The sequence below is a fragment of the Chelonoidis abingdonii genome, chromosome 16 (assembly GCF_003597395.2).
Source record: "Chelonoidis abingdonii isolate Lonesome George chromosome 16, CheloAbing_2.0, whole genome shotgun sequence".
Taxonomy (NCBI): domain Eukaryota; kingdom Metazoa; phylum Chordata; order Testudines; family Testudinidae; genus Chelonoidis; species Chelonoidis abingdonii.
Genome location: NC_133784.1, coordinates 27,991,672 through 28,018,806, shown reverse-complemented (window position 1 = coordinate 28,018,806; position 27,135 = coordinate 27,991,672). Strand labels below are relative to the sequence as shown.

The 27,135-nt window shown below is 38.1% G+C and overlaps 1 protein-coding gene across 2 annotated transcripts in view; it reads right to left on the bottom strand.

Annotated features, from left to right (window-relative positions):
- Positions 1-1,994: 1,994 nt before the first annotated feature.
- Positions 1,995-27,135, bottom strand: part of IARS1 (isoleucyl-tRNA synthetase 1) — a 217,765-nt gene continuing 192,624 nt past the window's right edge. For both annotated transcript variants that reach the window (XM_075072949.1, XM_075072950.1), the window contains 5 exons: positions 21,633-21,744; positions 16,499-16,624; positions 10,426-10,569; positions 9,173-9,325; positions 1,995-2,565 (listed from right to left, as the gene is read on the bottom strand). In XM_075072949.1, the coding sequence (XP_074929050.1) occupies positions 2,483-2,565; positions 9,173-9,325; positions 10,426-10,569; positions 16,499-16,624; positions 21,633-21,744 (618 nt within the window). In that variant the 3' untranslated portion in view covers positions 1,995-2,482. The remainder of the gene's footprint in view (positions 2,566-9,172; positions 9,326-10,425; positions 10,570-16,498; positions 16,625-21,632; positions 21,745-27,135) is intronic.

The following is a 27,135-nucleotide window of genomic DNA, read 5'->3' as shown; positions in this document are numbered from 1 at the left end:
AGGAGCACTGAACATGATCAGGTAACATTTGAACAGCAATTTGATAACACAAAGTGCAAATATTACTATTAATGTGAGAAAAAAAAATCAAATGTGTTCCAGAACCTCCCTCTCAATTTCTCCTCACTAATGGAGAAATTGGAGGAAAGCAGGTGGAAGCGGGGAAGCATTCAGGGTGGATTTTTCTGGAAGTGCTCAACTTTAGCCTGACTTTTCTCCCACTGTAGTCAATGAGAGTTCTTCTTTGACTTCAATGGAAGCACATATTGAGATGCATATTGAGAGAGGTCTGTCATTACTAACTTAGCTTTCAGCCACTGCTGTGACAGTCAGTCAGGGTACATGCTTTCAACAATAAACATTCTTGTAAAAATATGTAATAGACACATGCAGATGATTCATGTGTTAATACAAAGACACGTCAACATTCCCCTTTCATCCCTATAGAGTAAATAACTTACCCAAACTATTTGCCTCCAAACATTTTTATTTTTTTTTACTGGAGTATCAACAAGCATTACTTTTAACTGTGTAACATAGGAACTGTACTTTTGCAAATAGCCTTTGTAGTGAAGACAGGTATTTAATGAAGGGGAAAGCAGCTGCTTTATTTTCATCTGCAGAATATACCAGCTGCTTATCTAGGAAGCGTATTTTGGCTACATTTTACTGGATACAATTGGGAGATCATCAGTCTTAGCCCACAGAAGGTAGTCCTTTGCTGCAGGGTGGATTGCATTTTTGGCATGAAGCAGCATTGTGCATACTTTCGAGAAAGGGTAAAGATTCTGAGAGATATTTTGACTTTTTTCTACTGGTAACTCAGATTCTGACTTTAATTCATATCCCAGGTTTTTTGAAGAGATGTGCAGGACACAGCCACCCATCATCCACTAATAAGATTTGTGTGACTAAATCCCAAGCAACTCTAAAATGCAGAGAACTGTGTCCTATGTTACAATATCCTCATTAAAATGGATTTCTCGTCTCATTATTTCAGTTTTTACTCTGCTTTTATTTACTTTCTGTAAAAGTGCAAAGCAAAGTCATTAGCTGTAGATCAACAGTTTCATCTTCACAGAAAGTATAATCCTGAACACATTACTTCAAGTGCGAGGAAAGATGGCAATAGATGAAGCCTTATTTGATTTTCATGTGACTAAATCAAGAGATAAGCATGGTTTATGGGAAAATTACTTGGCACAGTCCAACACTTCTAGAACTGTGCATTCCCAGTATTTCAGGAGGTACAGATTTTCAGAAAGGGCTTCACCACACTACAGGCAAATACACGTATGTAGCTACATGCTAGAAACTTGCTCCACTTCAAGTTAGCTGTGTGTATCCCACTGAAGAACAGTAAGCAAGCATAATAAAAATGATATTTATATTTCCCACTGATATAGTATATTGTGGAAAACACCATTGAATTTTGTTTTATACCTACATTTAGCATAAAGATGAGAAAGCAATGGAGCATAAGGATGTAGAGCAATGGAGAGGTATTTTTTAACTAAGTGCTGGTTACTCTAATAAGATGTCTTTTACTATAATCATTCCTGTTTCCAATTTACTTAGCTTTCTTCAAAAACTGAGAGAGGTAAAACAGTGAAGGTAACTTTTATGCCAGTGTTTCATAGTGAGTACAGACTTCCAATACCATATCGCATCTCTAAAAGGAACCTGTATCAAATCAAGTGTCAATTTGATAAGATCAAATAGTCTGATTTATTTGTTCTCTTCCCTCTTTGGACTCTAGGAAAGTTCATGAATTAAGGGTTTTAGTTGTTTGGGTTATCCAGCGAAATACTGTAAACAAAACTAAAAACAAAGATGTTTTGCAAATTTTACAACCTAACCATCCATAACATCCACTTAGACAAACTGTACAAGTTTCATGTTTTCTTTAGATTTTGCTGATCCCCAAGGAAACCAAGTACCATCTTCTTTCAGGAGGTAGGGAAGTGAATTACCACCAAATCAGGAAAACACTGTTTTGGAGATAAAGAAAATTTATTGTTCCAAAGTATTTTCATCAACACCGCACTTCATTAAAACCCAACTAGTGTGAATGCACAGAACTGGGTAACTCTTCCCTAATTAGTTTCAAAGCTGTAACAACACACCCTTGGAGACACGGCTTAGAAAATTAAAGATGGCCTCTGCATAAAGGACAGGCAGAGAACGGCATCACTGAGGTATGAGTCCATTTCTTTCAGGTAAATTACTGCATAGATATCTAGGCTTAAGATCTGACATCACTCTGAATAGCCTTTATAATAACAACGAAAATACATTGTATTTGAAACCAAAAGCAGCATATTACACATGCACAGGTAGAAAACATCATCGGTGTACAATTGCTGATGTTGAAAATACAGTACACAACTTGGATGTTCATTAAAAAGCATACTAATCAGAATCAGATCTCTCTTCTGTGAAAAAAAAAGTCTAAGTGGGCTTATTAATACGAATGGAATCCTCAGCATTCAGCTGTTGTTGGTATAACATGAACATACAGAGTCTTCGTATTCAAGGTCTTCATGGAGGTGTCCTTTGTAATCTCTGAACAAAAGGCAAAAGAAAAGATGGAACAGAATTAGCAATCTCTATACAACAGAACACTGTCAGCACTCTTATTTCCATACTCTGAAATAATAATCCAGTTCTCTTTATCTCAGCTGAAATGATGCTTGGACAGGAAATCCTCAGCTGAAATCAGAGCCTGTCATGATAATGCAATAAAGTAAAAGGAGAGATCAGCATACATTAAGTTTGCCACTCATCAACGTTTTCAAGGTACTAGCATGATTTCAACAAAGCTAACATGCAGTTTAAGATTGAAGGACACACATATCCCAAAATATGTTCTGGGACAAAGCCCTCAGCAGTTTCAAGGCCTCATAGTGTTATGTGGATGATGACGATGACGATGACAGGAAGATGATGCTACATTGCAATAATATGCGATCAGGAGTCCACTATGAAAAAGTTAACAGTACAACATGATGAAACTGTAGGATTCCTTAAATGGTACCAAAGTCCCCATTTTCTATTTCTTCTTAGTCTCTGATCATTTATGTGCTAGAACTGTGTAGCTCAAAAGCTCATCTCTTTCATCAACAGAAGTTGGACCAGTAAAAGATATTATCTCATCGACCATGACTCTCAGACTTTGGTACACAAATGCTTTTCTCTTCATCTTATCTTTCTGCAGGATTAAAGATTTTGAACTGTGCTGGTTGTGGCATTCAGTGGAAGAATAAGAAATCCTGACTCCCAACTTCATAGATACTAATGTAAACACAGAGAATATTAGCATACTGGGCTGCATGTGAAGTACAGATTTTTCACTTCGTCGTGATAGAAAATCACCTCTCCTGCTCGATGTCTTCCAAATAAAATTATCTGAGCAGCATAAAGTGTTCAAGGACATTTGGGAAGTTTTCAACAGACATAATACTCTGATAATTGTTTACATTCATTCCTTCACATGGCTGCCTGCTCCAAGAAGCTTTAACTGAACTCAGTGCTACTAAGAACACAACATTCAGAGAAAGAGAAAAGGGGTAGGAGAAAACTAGGTGAAAAAAAAAATCTGTAGTCAGTGAAAGTGAGTTGTACGTGAGCACATTTAGATGTTTATTTTAGTCTTCTTCCATTAAATACATGCTACAGATTTAAAAACAGAGTTTAACAAATAATAGAAGAGTCAGTTATAAATACATGTGATGAAGTATACCTAAATAAGCCATATGCTACTGGTACACTGTCTTCCATTTCCTTTTGTAAAATGAAGTGAAAACAAAAGCAGCACAGAACAAAGAATGAAAAAGTCATTTTATTTAACACTCTGCACTTGAGAAGTGGATTAATGTGATCAAAACTAAGAGAAAAAACAAAGTCTCATGGAAGTCTGATGGATTAATTTCTTCTATACTACCTTAGTAATAAAGGACGCTCAGCTTTTGGCTCTGATTTCCCTGCTCTAAGCAATTTGTCCTGAATTGATACTCTCAGTAGTGTCCTATCAGAGCCCACTTCATTACAGCAGGACCATTGTTTCTCTGTGGAGTTCTATAAAGCTCAGTGGGACTCTGCACAGGCAGAGGGCCTCTCTTGCAGGAGCATATAGGGAATGTATTGCAGCAGTGAAGTGAGGCCACGTCTAGAGTCAAATGCACCACAACAATTCTCCTCAGCATAGGAGACAGCTGAGCTAAACAGCTTTCAATTCTGGAACATTAGAAGGAATGCCCACGCTAAAATCTGCAGCAATTTAATATTCTGAATGATTAAGAATATATAATATACACTTAATATAAATTACACGCAACAACTGGGCAAAACTACAGTGATGAAATCAGCTTGATTCATATTCTGTATTTTATACATGTTCATTGTTCACTGTCCTGCTACCTGGATGAACATCAGTTTCTCTCAGTATCATAGGTACAACTCACCTGACTATTCAGTGGCTATTTTTACCTGTTTGAAAAAGAATCTAAGACCATTCTGATGTGAAAAAATAACATTGAGCCACCTGATTCAGATTACTGTGACATCACACCCCATACGTATCTTCTGCAGCAGTACTTTTTTACACCATTTTTCATGAAGCATGGCATTACATGATGGCATGCCTAGAGAATTAACATTTGGAAGTGTTTTAGGACCAGTTAAAATGGTGTCAAAAAATATTAGTGCAGGGATGGTCCCCATTACCAAAGCTGACTGAAAACCATCAAACTTTTGCACTAGGTTGGTGGTTTCCATGAAAAACCAAGTACACCAAATGAAATTAAGTGCCTTATTATGCATTCCCGGACCATGACTCCACAGCTAAATCAGAGCTGAGTTTTACACTTAGGGTACATCTATACTATCCGCCAGATCAGAAGGTAGTAATCAATCTATTGAGGATCGATTTATTGCGTCTCGTCTAGACGTAATAAATCAATCCGCAAATCAACACTCATGCTCCACCTTGGCAGGATGAGTAAGCAGCATCCATGGGGGAGCCGCAGCAGTCGACTCGCCGCTGTGAAGATGGCCAAGCAAGTCGAACTAAAATACTTCGACTTCAGCTACGCGAATAGCGTAGCTGAAGTTGCATATCTTAGATCGATCACCGCCCAGTGTAGACCAGCCCTAAAGGCAGGGATTATGGTAACAATTGCCAAAATAGATTAATGTAGCTGTCTTGTTAAATATAATAATGTATTCCACACTGTGCCAGACTGATAATTTAAATCTTCTTTCCAAAACAAGGTACATGGAGTTCTAAGGATTATTTGGTGACGACTGTTCCACAGATAGGAGGACATGTTTCAAAATTCCATGGTAAGAAGTGCTTGTTATCAGAGAACAATAGGAGGCTATATGTCATCAACAGAAGTGATGCACTTGTGGAGAATAACTGCCTGGAAAAGGATGGAAATTAGTCTTAAAAATCAATTCAGAGTTGCTCTTCCATTGTGGTGGCTTGCTATGGCCCAAGTGTAGGGTAGGGCTGGAGACAGACACATTACCTGACCCAAGGATAGCTCTTTCAGATAGCAGAATGGTAGAAGATCTTGTCAGATGTTTCACAAACATTGTCAGGCCTGTCAAATATCTCTGCTACATCTATGAAACAGGATTGCTTTATGTTCCTGTAAATACTAACTATAGTCTCTGAATTGATTTTAAGACTAATTTCCATCCTTTTCCAGGCAGTTATTCTCCACAGATACCTCAATTCTGTTGGTGACTGTGGGGTTTTCAGTTTGTCCCTCTCACTTGGTCTACATCAAATGCACTTTTTTTACAACTAAAATTTACTTTTTTCTTAGAGAACTGCCCGGGGAGCTGAAAGTCAAACTGGACTCTTTCCTTCTCACGCATCACCTTCAGTAATACAGGTGTCACAGGTCAAATTAGATGTGCACCTGGGTAACTATTAGCCTTCGAGGGGGGAGCGTTTCTCAACACAATTAGTCTTCAAATTGGGTTGCACCAGAGCAGCTAATATACCGATTCTATTTTACCAGTGGTGACACACAGGAAGAAAAAGAATCAAGCTCAAGACTCGGAGCCCAGGATGACTCTGCAGGGCTGTCATTTAAAAATGTTTTGTTTGTAAATTGAGCTAGTTTTGTATGGAATTAATAAGACAAATCATGGACCTTCATGACTACATTTTTACAGTCTCTTTTCAGAGCAGACTTCCATTTTAAGTATTTTAAACCCACATTACAAAAGGTCAGGGCACTAATTCATTTCAGTAATTAACACTTCTTTCCCTCAATAGCTCCCTTACACCCCTCCCCCCTCAAAGAAGATTCTCTCATTAATAAAATAATTTAAAATAAATTATTCTGAAGCAGAGTAAAGCCAAATTCACTGCTGAGTCACTCAAATTGTGAACTTGGTCCCAAAAAGTTTTTTTTAAATTATTTTTAAACATGATTGATTATATAATACCTGCTTGAGATGGGTTTATCATCACCATCACATGGTTAAAAGTACACTGTAACCTTACTCTATGCAAAACCTCATTAAGAAATAGTCAAATATCTTCCCCTTTATTATTGTAAGATAGTTTTAATTTGTAATATCAAATACATTAGATAGGGCTTGTGTTCTAAACCAAATATATTTCAATTAGGATTTACTGTAACTATTAACGGTAATCTTTTCCTAGCTCTGTTGAAATTCTGAGGTCTCAGATACTTTGCCCAGCAGTGTAAACTGACAGCCTTATTTAGGCAAAATTTACCATTCTAACATTTATTTCTGAGAGATTTTTCCAGGAGTTCCATAACGAAAAAATTATAGAAGTGAGGGCATGCAGTTTCTTTCTTTGACACAAAAACATTAAAAAAAAGCCTTTCAAAACGCAGTTCAGCCTGTGAGAAACATTCCAACACCTGGCACCAGCAGTTTTACAATTCCAGCTGATATTTTATCAAGTTCTTTAACTATTTACCAATGAGTAAATTATTATTTTGTATTAAAGGTAGCCCTAAAGAGTTAATAAAAAAATTTAGACTCTTCAAGACTATGAAATACCAGAGCTGCTGTTTGCCATTTCAAAGTTTTAAACATTTTCTGGAGTTGTGGCTATAATGATAGATGGATAAAAAGATGGTTAAAAAAATAAGTAAAATTGCAGAAATATGCAGTCCCATTAATTGTACTAAAAAATTTTACAGAAGCCCCAAAATATAATTTGCTCCAAAATAATTATTTTCTCTAAAAACATTGGCTAGATATTGATCTTGGCTCATTGTGGCAGACAATTTAATGTAATATTACATCATATTAATAGGTAAAAGGAAAGTGAGAATTTGAATTGAGACAATAGAATTGTAACCATTACACACAGTGTGTTAGCTACACAAATCAGCCTGTAAACCAAATGAAAGTACTATGCTTCTTGGGGCTCAGGTATGATTTAAAGAATGTTCCAATCAGGCCTTTTAGCCTTTAAAGAAGGGTATTTACAGAAACTGCAGCACATTTTAAACTTACATGTTATGTAAAAATTATGGTTTACCCATGGATGGATGGTATGACTTTCCTTAACTCAATTTATACTTTATTTAACCTTAAGAGTAAATCTATCCATTTTCATTTGTGAAGGAATTATATTATAAACATGTACTAGCTACTGTACTGGTATATTTTGCTGCAGAGAAAAAAGTCTCAAGACAGTCCTCATTTTTTTCCCTCCAATACTGGATAACTGTACATTACATTGTTTTTCTCATTTATTTTACTATTTCAAGCCAGTATTTTCTCTGTGATAATTATTTGAGCAGCTAAACTGATCATTTGTTGCACTGAGATCTTTCTGCCCTGCAATAACATTGAAAGAAACTAACAACTGATGAAGTGTTAACAATGAAGTGTAACATCAACTGCTGCCAAATGACAATGTTCTCTCTAGACAGCGAGATTTCACATACAGCTACATTTACACAAATTAAAATTGTTCAGGGTATATTCTGTTCCTATGTCTTCTGCAGTGCTTTAATGGCGGTAATTTTCATTCCTCTATATTCATTAACATCAATCTGCAAATTATCATTAGCATGAGTTCAAACTAGCATTGGACAGTCACAACATTTCACAACCATCTCACTTAAGAAAAGATCTTTTGGATAACCAGTATTTATGGCTCACATGAAACAAGACCTAGTATGGCCTAGTACTAAAGCCCATCATGTTCCTGATCCTGAGTCTTGGCTCAGATGATAATTTTGGAGTGACTAGAACCCATCAAGTAGACAATTCTGGGGTTATGGTCTCCCCTAGAACAGATTCTGAAGTGCACAAATACAACCAAACACACACTTACCTCAATACTATGAACGCATTCATAATATTTGAAGACTAGCACATATTAACACCGAACACAGACTCAAATGGACTACTTTGAACATTAGTGTGAGCAATTCATAGATGAACTCAGTTTAAGTGCTTCATGATTGTGAAAACACAGGCTGGTAGAATTAAACTGGGTAATGCTGAATCAATTGTTCAAAATGAAAAACAACAGGTAAAAAAGTATCACTTGCTGCAAAGATTGGAATCCGAGCAATTCTGAAATGCCTGCTCTGATCCATACTGATATACTCCTTTCCTCCATTCCCTTTCACCAAAAGAAAAAAAATCAAGCCAGTCCTACAACAATGTGCAGTTTACTGCAGAACAGATTCTCAAAATCTGATCTGCTACTATTTAAACTATTTTTTCCCCTCTAAGCAGAGACTTCTTTTTAAATTTACTCATCACATCAGTACATACCTAACATTTTCATTACTGACTGACCTTTCAATTTCAACTGCAGAGGCTCCTCGAGAACTGTTCTTAGCCATTTCAGCCAATGCATGCAATTGCACTACTCATGCAAAATTTTACTACATGAAAAGTACTCTCTGTTGGTATGTATATGATGTACTTTGCATAAAATAAATTTAACACTGATTAAATATAGGTTTGAGACCCGAGATCAGATGCACTCGGGTCTGATTAACACAAGATAATTAGAAAAAAATGTAGACTGTAGGCAACTAAGTTAATCCACTGGAATCCAATTAAAAGGATATGTCACTGTTGTTGAAGAGAAAAAACAAAGTACACAAGGAAAAAAATCCACAGTATACTCAGGCATTAAGTAACTTACCCTGTGTTTGTGATTCATCTAGGAACAATTTTAGCCTCCTGCTCCTGAGTCCAAACACTTTTGCTGTTTCATAGAGAAGACCTTGATATGTTAGTCCATTCTGACCAACTGGGTTTTCCATTAGAAGAGTTCCCACCACTCCTTTCAGACACTCTAAGGAAACAAATTGTGTATTATTGCAATCTGAGTGGGGAAAATTGCCTCATACTATACATTTGGATTTGTCTTGACCCATAAGCTTAGCACTTGTTCCTTCAACTCACCTGTTTCCTCAACAGCATTCCTTAATAGCATTCACTTACCCATGTCTAAGCTACAATACAACAAGTATCTATCACAGAGTCATTGCTGGAAAGTTGTCTTTTTGAGCGATAAATCCATAAGCACTGAACTCTGTGAGCACATCAAAAAATGAAAGGAAATCACTAGCTCCCCTACAATGGGCAGGCCACAGTAGCTGAAGAGGGGTTATGGAAAACAAATATTTCAGTATGACACAGGTGATCTACTCTTTAACAGAAATACAGATCATAAATGTTCAAGGAAAAACACCAAATACATTGCTGATCATAGTCCTATTTTCTGCCCAAGGTCAGCCCATGCCGATTTCCAGTGACTTCAAAAGGAGTCCATGCAGGAATAAGGGCAGTTCTTTGCACAGAAACCAGGCCTAAAACAAACCCTTCACTGGAAAGGCAAGTCCTTTGGAGACAAAGTAATGAGGAAGGGGAGGCAAAGTAATGCGCGTACAATGGTTTAATGAAAAAGAAACCAAAATTATACACACATCTTGATCTCTAGATTGATAATGAAATAATTCCCCAAGTTCTTAAATCCACATATAAGCAATGGTTTTGATTCCTGCACCATGCATTCAGTGACAATCCCATTACAAGAGAAGTTGGCCTTTTCAAGTCAATTTTAGGCTTTTAGCCTTTTAGAACAAGTTTTGCATATGCAAACCAATAGTTAGAAACAGGCGAACAATTCTGAAACTCATATTTAAATGCCAATAAGACCATCAACCCCTCCTTCAACTTATCTGTTTCCCTTTTTCAAAAGTGAGGAAAAACTAAAACTCAACGTCCACTTTGTACATTAGAAAGTTTCTATTATATGGGATACAATAAGTGGAACACACCAACTACCAACCCAAAGATATGTATAGATCTCATGTGAACAGTGTTGTCCAAAATTTAAATTACGGCAGGTAAAACCGGTAACTGAAATGAGAAATATCCTACATACAGTACCTTGTGGTTTTGCATTCACTAGCTGTAAGTTGATATATTGGCAGAGGAGGGTATCATGGGCATTGATTAAAGCAGGGGCTGACCCTGATGTCACATGAAGAGTCTTTCCGCTGAGACTCAGTAAGTCAGTGTTGCTCAACAGTTCTGAAATGAAAAATGAGACCAGTCAGGCCATTAGAGGCCATCTAACATCTAGCTCTCATCTGATTAACTGACAGAGTATTTCTAGCTACTGTTTCCATTACAGAAATGATTTCCTTTCTCAAGAGATATATTTCTTCATTCTGAAAAGAGTAACTGAACATGTGCAGTGAGTTAAGAGATACTTTGTATCATAAAACAAAGTATCTCATCTGCTATGGAAATTAGCATGTCAAGTATAATGGGCTCAGAATGCCCAACAGCACTATAGTGCAAAAAACTTCAAAGATTGTATAAGAGGCTGGGAAGTTAAGATGATGTCACTTAGAAGTGCAGCCCTAGTACAGGAAAGCCAGGAAACTCACCCAGTCGGCAGGTCAATTTCTAGAATCATAACTATATATACACATAATAAATAAAAAATTTGCTTGATAGTTTATAATAAGCCAGCAATGATTCCTTTGCACCAGCGATTTCCAAATCAAATTACAACTTTAAAGTCTTTGCTTCTATCTCAATTTTGTTAGCTGAAGCATCATAGAACACGTTTTAGACAATGGTTTATTCAAGATATTTTTCTGATGCTCCAGGTGCCAATAATGCAAAGGCAGTGGCTAATAAAATGATTTGATCGTGTATGAAGCCCTTGGCATTTGCATGTAATACCCAAAACAGAGTAAAAAAGCAACAAGTAAAATGCTTACTTTCTCATGCCCCCTTTTTGATAAGCACATGGCCTGGAGAGATGGAGCTGGCATCTCTCAGAGAGAGGTGACTTACAACAAGCAGAGCTTGACTACATGGAGACTCAGTGTGTAGCAAAGTCGGGCTGTAAATCAACTGTATATATGCATGCTGTGCATTGTTTCCATGTAGACAAGCCCACATACATATCTATATAATAAGATTCCAGGCATGTCACTCTGAAGCCTAAAATGTCTGTTGTGTCAGTGTAAAATGATGGAAGCAGCTACAAGCATGGCTGAGAACTCTCTTTGTGCAGAATATCACCAGGCTGAATTATCCCTGTGTTTTCTTTTCTGCTACCCTCCGATTTTTTAGTTCTCAGCCATTTTGATTTAATGAATTACACTCATGCAGTGTACAGATACTGTAAGACAAGAATCTATGACATGCCAAGAATCCTAAATTATTATGATATCAGAGATAACTGTAGAGTGAAGGTGGTGATTGGTTGAGTTAAGTTGCATGCAAAAGTTTCATGAGTTGTATGAGGAAGTATTGCACAAACAGTGGATTACTTGGTCCAACTTTAGCCACCCACATAAATCAACACAAACCTCTGAGACATAAATCAAACACAGTCACCCACACATGAACACAACTGGCAAAACAATGACCCTAAACATCACTCTGAAGCCCAGAATGTCTGCTGAATTGGTGTGAAGTGATGGAAACAGCCACAACAGCAGTTCTCAGCCAGGGGTCTGAGGTCACCTGGGAGGCAGCAAGCAGGTTTCAGGGGGTCCACCAAAATAAACCAGACAGCAGGGCCAGCGTTAGACTCATGAGGGCCCAAGGAAGAAAGCTGAATCCCAAGCCATGCTCCTCAGAGCTGAAGCCAAAGCCCAAGCAACCTAGCTTCATGGGGCCACCTGTGGCATGGGGCCCTGGGCAGTTGCTCTGCTTGCTACCCCCTAATGCCATTCCTGGCTTTTAATCTAGTGAAAAACAGCTGCTGTGGCATAGGTGGGCCATGGAATTTTTATTGCATGTTGAGGGGAGGGGGAGATTGAGGAGAGGAGCTCAGGAAGGAAAAGGAGAACCTTTGAGCTATAAGCATGGTTGTGAGCTCTTTTTGCTTAGAACATCACCAGGTTCAATCATCACTGGGATTCATGTCTGTTACTATCCAATTATTTAAAGTTCTCAGCCATTTCTGGCTTTAAAATATCACATACAACTTTACAAATTACATCTATGAGACAGCATGGGCTTTCAGCTACTCACAGTGAATATCTAAGTTTGTGGGTATAACACTTGGAACAAAAAAGTATTTTCCCAGCTAAGCCACTAACCAAAAAACCAAAGATTTTAAGATTTAAAATGTTCTAAAACGTCCTGACACTGGTAAAATGAGACCACAGAAGGGATAAATAATTTAGAACACTATGTCAGTGGACTTCACTAAAGCTGATATGGCTAAGTTTTCCCTTCAAAATGCTGAATCAGACAGTGACAAATCTTACCAATGACCCTTACCACTTGGTGATGACACAGCACCTTTAGCTGTATCTCTCTTGGGTAACATGTTCTGACAAGCGTATTGCATATTCTGTCAGTGTATTCTGTAAAGCGTATTCTGTCGGCTCATTTCATTTCATTTTAATGTGGAACTAATGGTATGGTACATCTTACTCCAAATATCAGGGGAAATATTTGATGCAACAGCGAGTATATAAGGAAACAAAATATTCCACAAGATCATTAGGCAATAAAGAATTGGTTTCTCATGAAACTGGCAGATTTGAGGAATAAAGGGCTAGATTAAAGCTAAACTTAAATTTTATGGTAGCATATTCCAGCAAACTGAATGCTGAAGAGGATGTGTTTACATGTATATGTGTCTGCTGTCTCTAGAGGGTTAACTGTTATTTTTCCAAACAAAGCAGGAAAAAAGTCACTAATGCACAATACTTAGTGAGAAGAATTTATAACACAGAGAGACCTAGTAGCAGTTATTTTTAAGCTGCATGAACCTAGAGCAGCTGTGCCTAGCACTGTCATGCACTAAACCCATGATTACTATGGATTAATTATATAGCACCTTAAATGAGCAAGGTGTTTTACAGAACAAGAGACATGGCCCAAGGAGCTCACAGTAATACTGGATAGCCAGAATAATCCAGGTAGGAGGTGGACAAGCATGAGTGGCAGAAAGATAAATCACAATTTCAAGTAACTCTAGTATTTTGCATCACAGGGCCATTCCCATGTCAACACAGAGACAACTTTCCATCTGCAATATTGTCACTATTTACCTTTTTTTTTTTTTTTTTTTTTTTTAAGTCTTTCAGAGTAGATGGAATCCAATATTTTCACATACTTGTGAAAAAGTGTGAAAAATCACAAACCATCAATGTACATCAATATTAAAGCTTTCAAATAACCTTCAGTTCAGCCTGGGAGCGGAGGTTTGTAGTAGGAAAGTACAGCCATTCAACTGGGACTGGCAGTAAGATGGACTTCCCAAAACCACAGTCCTTTCCATTGTAGGCCTAACCACGCCCCAAGGGGCAAAAATTTAGCCTATCCACAATTGCACAATGTGTACATTTTATCTTAACTGTTAAAAGAATACTTTTCATTTTAAACGGCTGTCAGCTTGATTTATTTTCTGCTGAGACCCTTTGCCCTGGACACCACAGGAAGAAAGACTAGACATCAGGAATGTGATTTAACTAGGCCACAGCTTCATTAAGGAACACATTTGAGAATTATCCAGCAATAACTTGTCCAGTTCAGGTTATCCTTTCTTTGTAACCTATTCCATCTGGTTGAAGGCTGCTGTTAGAGCCTCATCCTACTCGATCCCAGCATTGTCCTGGGGCCCACCCTCGCCTCATACAAGGGTTAAGTGTCTGGGGAAGAGAGGGCTGTGTCCTCGCTGTACAAGACATAAGGTGCCCCAACCCTATTCCCCACCTTCTTTAGGAGATACCAGACCCATCACTGAACAATCACCTTAACTGGACTCCTGTCAAGTAGCAACAAAATGAATTTTACAGTCTAACCTACCACCAAGTCCCTGACGGGAAAGCAAGAAAACCTACCCTATCCAGACCAATTTGGCAGTGAGGGAAAAATTCCTTCCAACTGCCAAAAAGGCAGTTAGCATGATGCTCAGAGCAATGCCACAAAACCCAGCCCTACCTTAATATCATGGAGAGACGGGGAGAGGGTATCTTCCCTGAGCAGAATAGTACCGCTGGACAGGGGGAAGGGCTTATAAATCCTCTCCCTGGGAGCAAACAGGATGCTGCATCCTTCTGTCCAACCGATCAGCTACAGAGCCCCCCTCCTCAAGCCCAGAGAGAGGCACAGTCCTTGAAGGAGCCAAAGGTTTTCCTTCCTCTGCCTACCAAGACAAAGCCCACACAACCACCTCAGACTATAGGATGTGAAGCAGGGGGGAGCACATTCTGGTAAACTATGGTTCTACCGACTACTTATCTCTACAACTTCACACCAGACTACTTTGATTTAGTTCTCCTCGTTCCAAATACAACACATTGCTGTTATTTGGAAAATTATTTTAAGGAAAGGTTTTCTTCCACAGCCAACTTTATTTTAGATAGTCTTGTTAAGCAATCCTGAACAGCAAAGTACTCTTTTCATATGGTAGAAATATTCCACTTGGTTCTGTGCAATCAACCACTTAAAGCATCCTGGCTATTATCAAGCTGAATAAGGCAAAAGGAGTGTGTCAGACAGAGAGGCTCAGTGAGGGTACCCCAAAGACATTCTGCTAAAAAGACATGAAGATAAAAATATTTTTTCAGGAAATGAGAAACAGGAAAGGCAAAAATGTAAGAAAAAAATGGTGAGGATACAGGTCTAAGGCAAGTTACTGGTCCAGTGATGTAATGTATGGGCACAAACTTCTGCTCCTAATAACCATGTAGGAATTCAAGGGCAACTGTTCACACTTTCCATTCACAATGATCAAATTATTACCTCCATCTCCCCCTTACCCTTAATTTTAGCTATTTTTCAAGATTAAGTAATTTTAAAGATATGGAAAGTTTATTTTGTAACCATTGACCTTTGTCAATTTTGCAAACACTGTCTTCAAGTTTCCTTTATACCCACGCCTGTTGAACCTTGAATTGTCTAATTTGCAGAATCCATATTAACTTTAAATGCTTCAGTTTTTAAAACCTCTCTAGAGCAATACTACTCAAGGTGACATGTCTATAAAGAACTCACTAATAGACTATAAAAATAAATTTCCAATTCTTGCGAATCAAAGTTTTTACTTTGTTGCAGCCAAGTCTTTTCTCTTTTTTGATTCATTCATGGAGTGGTTTGGTTAGGTAGGGTCTTTACACTACCAGCCAATCAATTGTCCCTTAATTCTAATACAACAGAATACAAAATGTAATCTTATCATAAAACAGAATCTTGATCTCAGAGACAAGAAAATAAAGCTAGTTTGTTTGCTAAGGTCTCATGGTCACGAATTGCAACATTTTTCAGTATTTAGTTTCTGTTGTATCAGCCACTTCATCTCTGTTATGCTTGCTAAATTATGTGTGCTATGAACATAACCCATAAAGTGCACTTTATATTTTCATTTGTTTACAAAGTCGGAGCACAAATTCAATCCTACAAAAATATTTTCAAAATAAACTGTTCTCTAACAGAAGAAGTCTGGAGATCTTCAAACTGCTCTGCTGTAAAATACAGAAATACGGCAACAGCAAAGAATTTGACTAAAAAGAAAAATCAGTTTGTACTCAATTTAAGTTCTAACTCCATCTATTAGTGTATTTGCAAAATCATGCAACTATATTTCATGGCAGCTTGCCAACTCATGGTACAGTACTAAACTGATGAAAATGCTTTCTGAAATGGATGAAATTTCATCCTAATGAGAACTGAAAAAGAAATACAAATTGGAAATGGATAGCATAACAAAAGTGATGAACACCACTTAATAGGAACTTTTAAAACCATTTAGATTGTTTACAGTTATAAACAATTTATAAACACATTCTCATATGCTTAGTAAAAATCAGCCCTAGAATACTGGGCATACTTCCCAGGAGTTCTTTTTTAGAAACTTCATACACACCATGTGAGAAAATGATACAATAAATGATACAAGCTGCCAATGACATTCTTTGAAAAATCAACTGAATTGCTACTGTATGCACTTTCTCAGCTTTCATCCTCAAACACCATGTACCTGATTTTCCATTGAAAACTGACAGCTTTGAATTTTTAAGGCCAAAAATGCAGGACACAGCATCTACAAGTTTAGTATAGTTTAATTTATTATCTCCTTTTGGATTTTCCAACAGCAACACGCCATCTAAAAATAAAAACAAAAATCAAGAATTAAAATGTAATTTAATAAATAAGTTTGTATGTTGTAATGATGAACTTCTTAGAATTGGTTTGCTATATTATGTAAAACCAATACAGATTATAGTGAATGAAAAAAAATGTCTCTCACATTTCTTTATCCCAGGAATATGAACTATGGCTCTCCTCTTTTCTTAAATTAAGCCCATTATAGAGGGGAAAAAACCCTGTTTCTGGATAGGTTTAGTTAAAAGAAATCTAATCTCCATTGAAGAATTTGTGTGGGTGTCTTTCAGTAGCTTTAATCAGCTGCAATAATTCTATACATTTTGACAGAAATTTAAATCTTAAAGGAAGCTAATATTTATGCATGATGCCATCTTAGTAACAAAATAACAGCACAGAGACATACTTATTTGTATGCAATGTAAACAATTTCGGTATTTCTTGAAAAATGTAAATACAAATGTGCTCCTTCGTTACATCAAAATCCTGTGTGCAAATGTTTTATATTGTATTGGATAAATCAATATACAATTCAAAAATATACATCGAATGTACACCTCTATCTTGATATAGTGCTGTCCTTGGTAGCCAAAAAATCTTACTGTGTTACAGGTGAAACCGCACTATATCAAACTTGCTTTGATCCACCAGAGTGCGCAGCCCCGCCCCCCCCGAGCGCTGCTTTATGACGTTAAATCCGAATTTGTGTTATATCGGGTAGCATTATATTGAGGTAGAGGTGTCTATTAAATGCAATATGAACTCATTAAAATCTAGCACATGCAGACGATTGGTTTGCATATTAATCTATCAGGGGGATGTACATGCATGCATATTAAATAGACTATAATCAAATCAATTATTTATGTATCTATTCAATGATGGCACGGTTCAATATATTTGAAATTAAGTGAAAGTAACTGATGTGCCAAAAGCAGGAGTGGTTTACAATTAACCGGCAGCTTGATCACTCTAAGCACATACAGGGTAAAGTCCTAAATAGTGATGATCTATAGACATAGTATTTTGCCCTGTAGACGGACACTGTTTTATGCTACAGATTTCTATTAAGAAAGTGTCAACATGAATACAGTAAAAGTTAAATCGGTGTTCCATCACAAATTGAGCATTCAAGTTCAATTAAAACACAAAAGACCCTCTCAGAGGCCTTTAAAAGGAGATTTAAGCTATCATTTTGATATTCATAACCAACATATCACCTCAAAATACTGCCATCATTTCAAAAACAATAGTGCAATACCCAAAATCCAATTATTTTCAGTATCTTAGGGGAGCTGCAATATCCCAGCTGGCATTTGAGGTTCGCCCCTCTCAGGGTGAATCTCTCCGTCCCTTGGAGACTGACATTATATTTGAACACAGAAAAATCTTATACACTTTAAAGAACAGAAGTCTTCAAAAAACAATGTCTAATCTTGTACTGGATTTATTAGTGTACTTCTCTATCAGGCATCAGTCAAGTGAGTACCACAGCTTAGGTTCTGGTAGCCTGAAGGAACATATATTTCACTGCTATGGGTGATATCACTGAATAAAACCAAATCTGAGCACTAGACCACTACCAGATAGTTGTGAAACCATTATTTCCAGGGCTGTCAATTAATCACAGTTAACTCAAACAATTAACTCAAAACAAAATTAACATGATTAAAAAAATTAATGGTGATTAATTGCAGTTTTAATCACACTGTTAAACAGAATACCAATTGAAATGTATCATATTTTAGATGTTTTCCTACATTTTAAAATATATTGATTTCAATTACAGCATAGAATACAAAGTGTACAGTGCTCCCTTTATATTATTTTTATCACAAATAATTGCACCGTTAAAAAGATCAACAAAAATAGGTTTCTGAGTAGCAGCTGTGTTAGTCTGTATCCGCAAAAAGAACAGGAGTAAATAACAAATTTATTGGAGCATAAGCTTTTGTGAGCTAAAATCCACTTTATTGGATGAATGCAGTGGAAAATACAGTAGGAAGATATATATACACACACACAGAGAACATGAAACAATGGGTGTTATACATACTATAACAAGAGTGATCAGTTAAGGTGAGCATTACCAGCAGGAGAGAGAGAGAGAGAGAGAGAGAGACAGAAAAAAAAAAATAAACTTTTTGTAGTGGTAATCAAAATGGCCCATTTCCAGCAGTTGACAAGAAGGTGTGAGGAACCTTAGGGGGGAAATAATTTTTCTTTGTGTAATGACCCATCCACTCCCAGTCTTTATTCAATTTAATGGTGTCCAAATTGCTAATTAATTCTAATTCAGCAGTCTCTCGTTGGAGTCTGTTTTTGAAGGTTTTTTTGGTTGTAATATTGCGAATTTTAGGTCTGTAATCGAGTGACCATGGAGATTGAAGTGTTCTCCAACTGGTTTTTGAATGTTATAATTCTTGACGTCTGATTTGTGTCCATTTATTCTTTTACGTAGAAACTGTCCGGTCTGGCCAGTGTACGTGGCAGAAAGGCATTGCTAGCACATATCACATTGGTAGATGTGCAGGTGAACGAGCCTCTGATAGCGTGGCTAATGTGATTAGGTCCTATGATGGTGTCCCCTGTAAGCAAGGACTGGCCTGTCTCCCAAGATCTGTGAGAGTGATGGATCGTCCTTCAGGATAGGTTGTAGATCCCAACTAAAACCTCTTCAGCACATCAAGGGGCTGAAGGTGATTGCTAGTGATGACAATCCATCACTCTCACAGATCTTGGGAGACAGGCCAGTCCTTGCTTACAGACAGCTCCCAAACCCGAAGCAAATACTCACCAGCAACCACAGAACACACAACAAAAACACTAACTCAGGAACCTATCCCTGCAACAAAGCCTGTTGCCAACTCTGTCCGCATATCTATTCAGGGGACACCATCATAGGACCTAATCACATCAACCACGCTATCAGAGGCTTGTTCACCTGCACATCTACCAATGTGATATATGCCATCATGTGCCAGCAATGTCCCTCCGCCATGTACATTGGCCAAACCGGACAGTCTCTACGTAAAAGAATAAATGGACACAAATCAGATGTCAAGAATTATAACATTCAGAAACCAGTTGGAGAACATTTCAGTCTCCCTGGTCACTTGATTACAGACCTAAAAGTCGCAATATTACAACCAAAAAACCCTTCAAAAACAGACTCCAACAAGAGACTGCAGAATTGGAATTAATTTGCAATTTGGACACCATTAAATTAGGCTTGAATAAAGACTGGGAGTGGATGGGTCATTACACAAAGTAAAACTATTTCCCCCCTATGGTTCCTCACACTTTCTTGTCAACTACTGGAAATGGGCCATTTTAATTATCATTACAAGAAGTTTTTTTTTCTCTCCTGATGGTAATAGCTCACTTTAACTGATAACTCTCGTTATAGTGTATATGATAACACCTACTGTTTTGTGTGTGTGTGTGTGTGTGAGATCTTCCTACCATATTTTCCACTGCATGCATCTGATGAAGTGGGTTTTAGCCCATGAAAGTTTATGCTCAAATAAATTTGTTAGTCTCTAAGGTGCCACAAGTACTCCTGTTCTTTTAACAAAAATAGTATTTTCCAATTCACTTCATACAAATACTGTAGTGCAATTTCTTTACTGTCAAAGTACAACTTACAAATGTACAATTATTTTTTTACATAACTGCACTCGAAACCAAAACAATGTAAAACATCATCTCCTGCAAGTACATTCAGTCCTACTTCTTGTTAAGCCATTCACTAAAACAAACAAGTTTGTTTACATTTATGGAAGCTAATCCTGCCTGCTTCTTATTTACAGTGTCACCTGAAAGTGAACACAGCTGTTCGCATGGCACTTTTGTAACCGGTTCTGACCTTACACCCCACATTCTTCATAGAAATATTGTTATGATATGAATATAGCATAACTAAGATATGTTTTATGCAAGATGGGTCAGGTGAAGGATCATTAGAAAGGTTATGATTTACTGAATGTGATTAACCAATTTGTATGCATGTATCATTTCTGTATCTGGAGTTAGAAATATTGACTATGTAACAATTACAACTGTGTGTGTACTTGGGGAACGCCCACCAGATAATTTGCAATCAGCCTGGATGGGCCATTAGGAAGGACAATAGCACTTTGAAGATACTAATCTCCCTCCCTCCTGAGAAGTTTCTTGGGATGCTGCTTTGATACTGCAGGATCGTGTGATCATGTCACCTGATACTGGATACGATGTTAAAATGCTGGTATTTTTCCACAGGATGGGAAACAAAGAATTCCTGATATATGTAAATCCTATTTAAGGCTGGGGAGTGAGTTAATCTTGGCTCTTCTCCATTGCCTCCCCGCTCAAGAAGAAAGGCTGCTGAAAATACCTGAAGAAACAAAGGAACTAAGACGAGGGGGGCCAGGGGCTGAGCCTGTAAAAGGAATCCCTGGAGATCTAAACTCCAAGCAGTGCAGTTTATCTTCAAGAAACTCTGCAATCTGCTTCAAACAACATTTAGGGTGAGACCTTACTATTTGTAGTCAAATTCCTTTAAGGTATTAAGCACAGTTTGCATGTCTTGTTTTATTTGCTCAGTAATCTGCTTTGTCCTGTTTGCTATCCCTTATAATCACTTAAAATTTACCTTTTGTAGTTAATATACTTCTTGTTTTTGTTTTTTTTAATTCTAAACCCAGTTTGTGCAATTCATAACTGGGGCGGGGGGGAACACGCTTCGTTGTTTGTGCATGCAGTGTTATATACATAAATTAAAAAGCACTATACACACTATTTTATTTCACCCAGTTGAGTATCATCTCTCATTTAAAGACTTCGTTATAACAGTAAAAAGTTATACTTCCTCAATAATCCTTTATCAAATACTATTTACAACCACTACATAAAGGAAGTCAGCACCACTTCGAGCACATAACCTCTTTGTTCTGTTATTTATCATATTATACCTTAATTCATCTTATGTGGTGATGGTTCTGAAACATTAAACAAAAATTTCCTACCTTGCTCTGTACCATTAATACACGTGGTGAGACTGACATAAGCACAGGCTGGCTCAACACGATGATGTAAGCCTCCTCTGACAAGTGTGATTTCTAGTTCTGACCCCTTCAGCTAAAAAACAAAACAAAACAAAACAAAAACAAAACAAGGAGTATTATTTTTACTTCAATAGTACTCTATTAAGATCGAAAACAAAAACAAAACATATGACCCAAAATAAGCACATTAGGACATTTCTATGGATCATTATATTAAAAAATAATTTCAAGAGAACATAATACAATGGTAAATTCTATAGTGTTCTCTCTCTGAGGATCTCAGAGAGAGTTGTGAATATGAATAAATTCATCCTTACTATGCCTATGAGATAAAGGGGGTGGGGGGGAGAACTGGAGCAGACAGAGCTTGAATGCCCTAATTTTCTGAAATGCAGTGAGCCACAAATCCCACTGAAGTCAATGGGGACCGCAAGTGCTCAAAACACCTTTGAAAATGAAATCATAAATGATTTGCCCAAGGTCAAACAACAAGACAGAGGCAGAGCTGAGAAAAACTTCCATCTCCTGAATTTCAGTCCCATGTCCAAACCACAAGCCTACACCTAACCCCACTTTCCACCTTGTTGTGAAGTGCTATGCAAAAACGTTCTAAACCCCCTGGAATATGGAGAGAGACACATGAACTGTAGGCTGGTTTTGTTCTCCTGCTTCTTCCCCCAACAACCTAAAATCAGAAACACCCTGCAATTAGTCAGAAAGTAAGTTCTAAGCAAGCAAAAACACCTTAATCATGGACTATGCTATTTAAGTAATGCCTAGCAATGAAGCAGAGCATTCTCTTCTTGACAGCAGAAAAGTCAGCATTTCCTGGTCATGGATTCTTCACACGCTTAAAGCTTTGTTTTTTCTTTATTCCTATTCAGTTCAGGATTCTTCCACATTAACATATGCAGAAGTGGACAGAGTAAAAAAGAAGGCAGGTGTGTGGTCTTTGGGGTATACAGAACCTTATGGTTATTGGAAGCACCTTATTTTAACAATTCCCAGACCTACTCCTCCCTCGTCTGAAATTTATTCAGACACATGTCTGACAATAACTGAGAAAATATAACTGATACCCTATAGCAGGTATAAAAATAACCATGCAATAATATACATTATATTATCTGAGAACTAGTATGGGATCATGTAAATCAACAATATTTTAATGCATACATTTGAAAAGAGCTAAGGTTTTCGCTACAAGCCAACTTTTTTCTATGGCACTCACAGTGGTATCTGACTACCCCAGAAACATTAATTCGCTCTTGCATCACCTCTGTGAGAAATGGAAATAATTGTATTTTCATTTTGCAGATGGGGAACTGAGGGATAGAGGAATTAGGGGACTTGCCCATCATCATACAGGAAGTCTGTGACAGAGCTGGAAAAACAAAATGTAGTTTGTAGTCTTGAACATTAACTTTCATGAAAGTTATAGTTGTAGCCCATAGGATTATTCTGCTAGCTATTAGATCCTACTAATCCAGCCAGCAGTATCAATTAATATGTTTTTTTTTCTGAAATTAATCCAGAATTATATTTTATCAGTATTAATTCCTTGGACTTTAGAATGTGTTGAGGCATGTGTTTCCTAATAATAAGTTTTGCTGAAATGCAAGAAGCCTACTGGCCTGTAAAAACTGCTATGTAGCAAAAAGTATAATCAGTTATGAATATGTCAGCATAAAAGCTGGCAACCTTTGGCACGGATAAGAATGGTCGCTGAACTTTGGGGAACCAAAGAGAGGAACTATCCACATCACATCACAGGTTTATCTACGTGGGATCTACCTCCGGTTGGTAACCACATGGTACACCACAACTCGAAGGTCATCAAGAGAGCCTAGGTTGGCAGTTTTGGAGTGAGATATCCTTCTTAATATATTTAGAAAGTAAGTCATAATCCACTAACCTATAGGAGAAGGGTACCCATAAATTTCTTAGGAACTTCTTAGGATACTGAAATAAAATTTGGGTGTAGTAGGTTGGGCCTGAATTACATAGGTCAGGATCCTATAAAGTAACTTGTAAGAGAGCTTTTCTAAGTTCTACTTCTAGGCTCTTCCAACTCCTGAAGCTTCGGTTTCTTGGAGTGCTTTTTCCAGTTCTCCTATACTCTAGAGACTATTTTTTCATCTATTCTGTTCTATGGTCTATCATGCTACCAGCTCAGTTTGTGCAGTATAGTACAACCACTCAACATTCCTAACCGTTGGGAAAGCCAGCCCCATCGCATAATCGGGCATGCCAGGAGTGAGGCTGGTCCTCCACCTCCTATTACCAGGTGCTCAAGAAAGGGTGTGAGTATGTTAGGTTAAGGTATTTATAATAGAAATGTTACCACCTGGAGTTTTGGAATTCCTTTAATGTTTTGCAGTTATAAGTTTCATTGAATTCCTTATTTTTATGTTAATCATAATAAAGGTTTTATCAGTTTGGTATTGTCCTCAGTGTACATGTTCTTGCCAAGCACCCCGAGAGTCCTTTCTCGATACAGAACTCTCTGAGTTCTTGAACTCTGTAGTCTGAATTGGACAAGAACCTATAAATCTTCTGGTCAGATGCGATCGGTGGCAAGCCATAACAATTAATCCATCAAATTCAGGTCAACAGATTGGTGAGCCAGCCAGGAGTCTCAAGGTGTGTGTGGCAAACACTTACTTAAGAGGTTAAAAAGCAAATTTCTGTGTGACCTAATCACTGGGCATAGTCTGGTAACAGTTTCCTTTGTAACAGACAAATTCTGGGCATTGATCCCACAGAACTTATACTACTTTCTCTTTTTTTTCCTCCTTGCAGCCTGTGGTTTAACTGTTTTATGTCTGTCTGTTTTATGTGGCCAAATATTAGGAGTAATGGTAGTCTACATGTGATAAAAGATGTTTGTTTTTTGAGTACTGATTAGGCAATTCCACTGGGCCCAATGACCCACACTCGTGGTGGCGGCAGAGCTGATTAACATGGTTAGCTCAGAACTTATACGGTTCCAATTACCCCCTTGAGCTGTGTCTGAGCAGTATTTGACCCTCTGTTCAGTAGGTACCGCCAGGGGTTTTACCTCTTGATCTGCTAATACACACAGGCCATCGAGGGAAGAGAAGGATCCTACCTCCATCCTTTCTTTTGGGACTTGTTTAAAGTATTGTTGGACTGGTCTGGTGTATATTTTTTATGACTATTATTGGTCTTGTAAGGTGCCTTTAGATTTCTTAATTTAGATTTAAGATTTAGAGTTAAGTCATAGGGTTAAGTTTCCCTCCTTGTTATTTTAAAGTTAAGTATATTCACTGTCAAAGCAAAAATGAGTGAGAGAAAGGCAGCAGAGCCTGTAGAGGCTGCCTGCGATATAGCCTTAGAAATTTTTGTCAGAAGATACATAAGGGAAATTGAAGGAGGACTGGAGCGACGGAAAGATAGAGAGGTTCTCTCCAAGCATAGTAACCCATGGGGTCTTGTGAGTTGGGTATTTGAAATTGAAACTGAGAGAAAGAAAAGACAGTGAAGTTAAAGAGATTGCAATGGAGTGTTTGTGACAGCATGTGGTCTTTTAGGATGGAAGCTAAATGCAAAAATGGAGCTGACCAATAAGGCACAGAAAGTTGTACAGAAGAAGGATAGGGAAATTCAGGGGTTAAAGGAGCAGTTATACATTGCCTCTGAAGAGCAGTTTTCTCTTTTCTGTAAAGGAAAAGAGTTGGAAAGAAAGTTAGAACAGCATCATGACCATGAGTTGTGTGAGGAAGTGTACGGATGGCAGAAACGAGCAGCTGCCAGTTTAAAGTCACTGGGATGTTATAAACTAGAGCATGGTCAGTTATTGGATCTGATCAGAAAGTTAGAAGGCAGCTGTGATTCACTCAGAAAGGATAAGGCAAGGTGTATGGGAGAGACCACAGGAGCGCCTGTAACCATAAGCACGTGGGTTCAGACAGGAGAGCGAGAGAACTAGCTAGTGCAAGGATGGCTTCTGAAGCCGCTAACTCAGAGGAACAACCTGTGAGTTAGAAGAGGAAGCTGACAGTGAAGTGATGGGAGCCAGTGTGCCTGCAGAAAAGGGAAGTACTTCGGCCACAGTGCCTGAGGAGGAGTTAAGTGAACCAGAAGGTATCATCTTAGAAAAGCAAGTAGATGTTGCAGAGGGAGAGAGAGAAGGCGATTCTGAGGAAAAGACTGTCTCAGCTCTTAGCAGAGCAGGAGAAGCGCCTTTGAAGGTTCAAATTTCTCAGGAAATGGAGCGCGCTGCATCCGAAGTAGTTCAGGTATCTAATGTGTGTGACACAGTCATCACCAAGATTCAGAGGAGGGAGAGAGCGTGAGCGAAAGTGAACACGAGCAGCATAGGGATGTCATTCCCCCCACAATGTGGTGCCACCGCCCAGTATAGGTGGTTTTTCAGGATTCCCTCGTGGGGGGGAGGTCTTTTGCCCTAGCAACCAGGCCAGTCACCAGCACCACCCAGGTTCATGGAATACCTGGAAACTCTCACTCCATGGTATGTGTTAACGTCACCACATGAACCAGCGGAAGTGTCACTATGGTAGGAGAGTACCTGACATAAAAGAGTTATCCAGAACACTACACTAACTATGTAGTTCCCAGGTTCCGCTCACGGGAAATACCTACAGTTCTGACGAAGGAAGTACTGACTCAGGTAGGAGAAGGCCTCAAGGTTTTGGGGGAGACACTTCAGATACTGATTCCAGTGGGAGCTGACCAAATGCTCCAGTAACTCCTGACTGTCCCGTAGCAGTGGTTACAGATATTAAAAATCTGGATTTGGTAGCTAAACAAGTAGGAATGATAGAGGATTCTTCTGTTGCAGCAGATTTAGGAAACAGCACAAATATTTGGTTTGCCAAGTGATGATTGCGATAAAATCTTACAGCTTACAGTAAATCAAGCCTTATGGAACACTTTGCTCCCAGAGTTTAGTAAGGGCGAAAAGTCTTTTTCAGAAACAGTGGCGGTGCTTGAGTGTAATCAGCATCCTGGACAAGCTGGAATGGCTATCCTGTCTAATTTGAAGCAAAAGCCAAATGAGTCTCTCCACCAATTTCATCTTCAGTTAAGAGTAGCCTGGCACAGTCACATAAAAGAGGATACAGAGGATACATAGTATGGTAGCTTCTTGGTTAATAACCATTTCCCTTAAGTAGGGAAGAAAATTTAACAAGCTTATCCATGATGGACCTCTCCAGAGGCGGCCCTGGATTTCTTGGCCAAGGGACACATCAAGTGAAACCCTAAAGCAAGTCAACGTGGAGCCCCAGTTGCAACCCTACAAGAGCCACAGGCTACTCCTATAGTAAGGATTGAGGTTCCTACAAGGACACCTCAAGGGCAAAACCAGATGAATCCTAGGTCCCCTCAATCTCAGCACAGGGCCAATAATTACAGTTCATGAAACAATTGACAAGGGTATGCATTTGGACCCCGAAAGGGCCTCAAGATCATGTTCTTT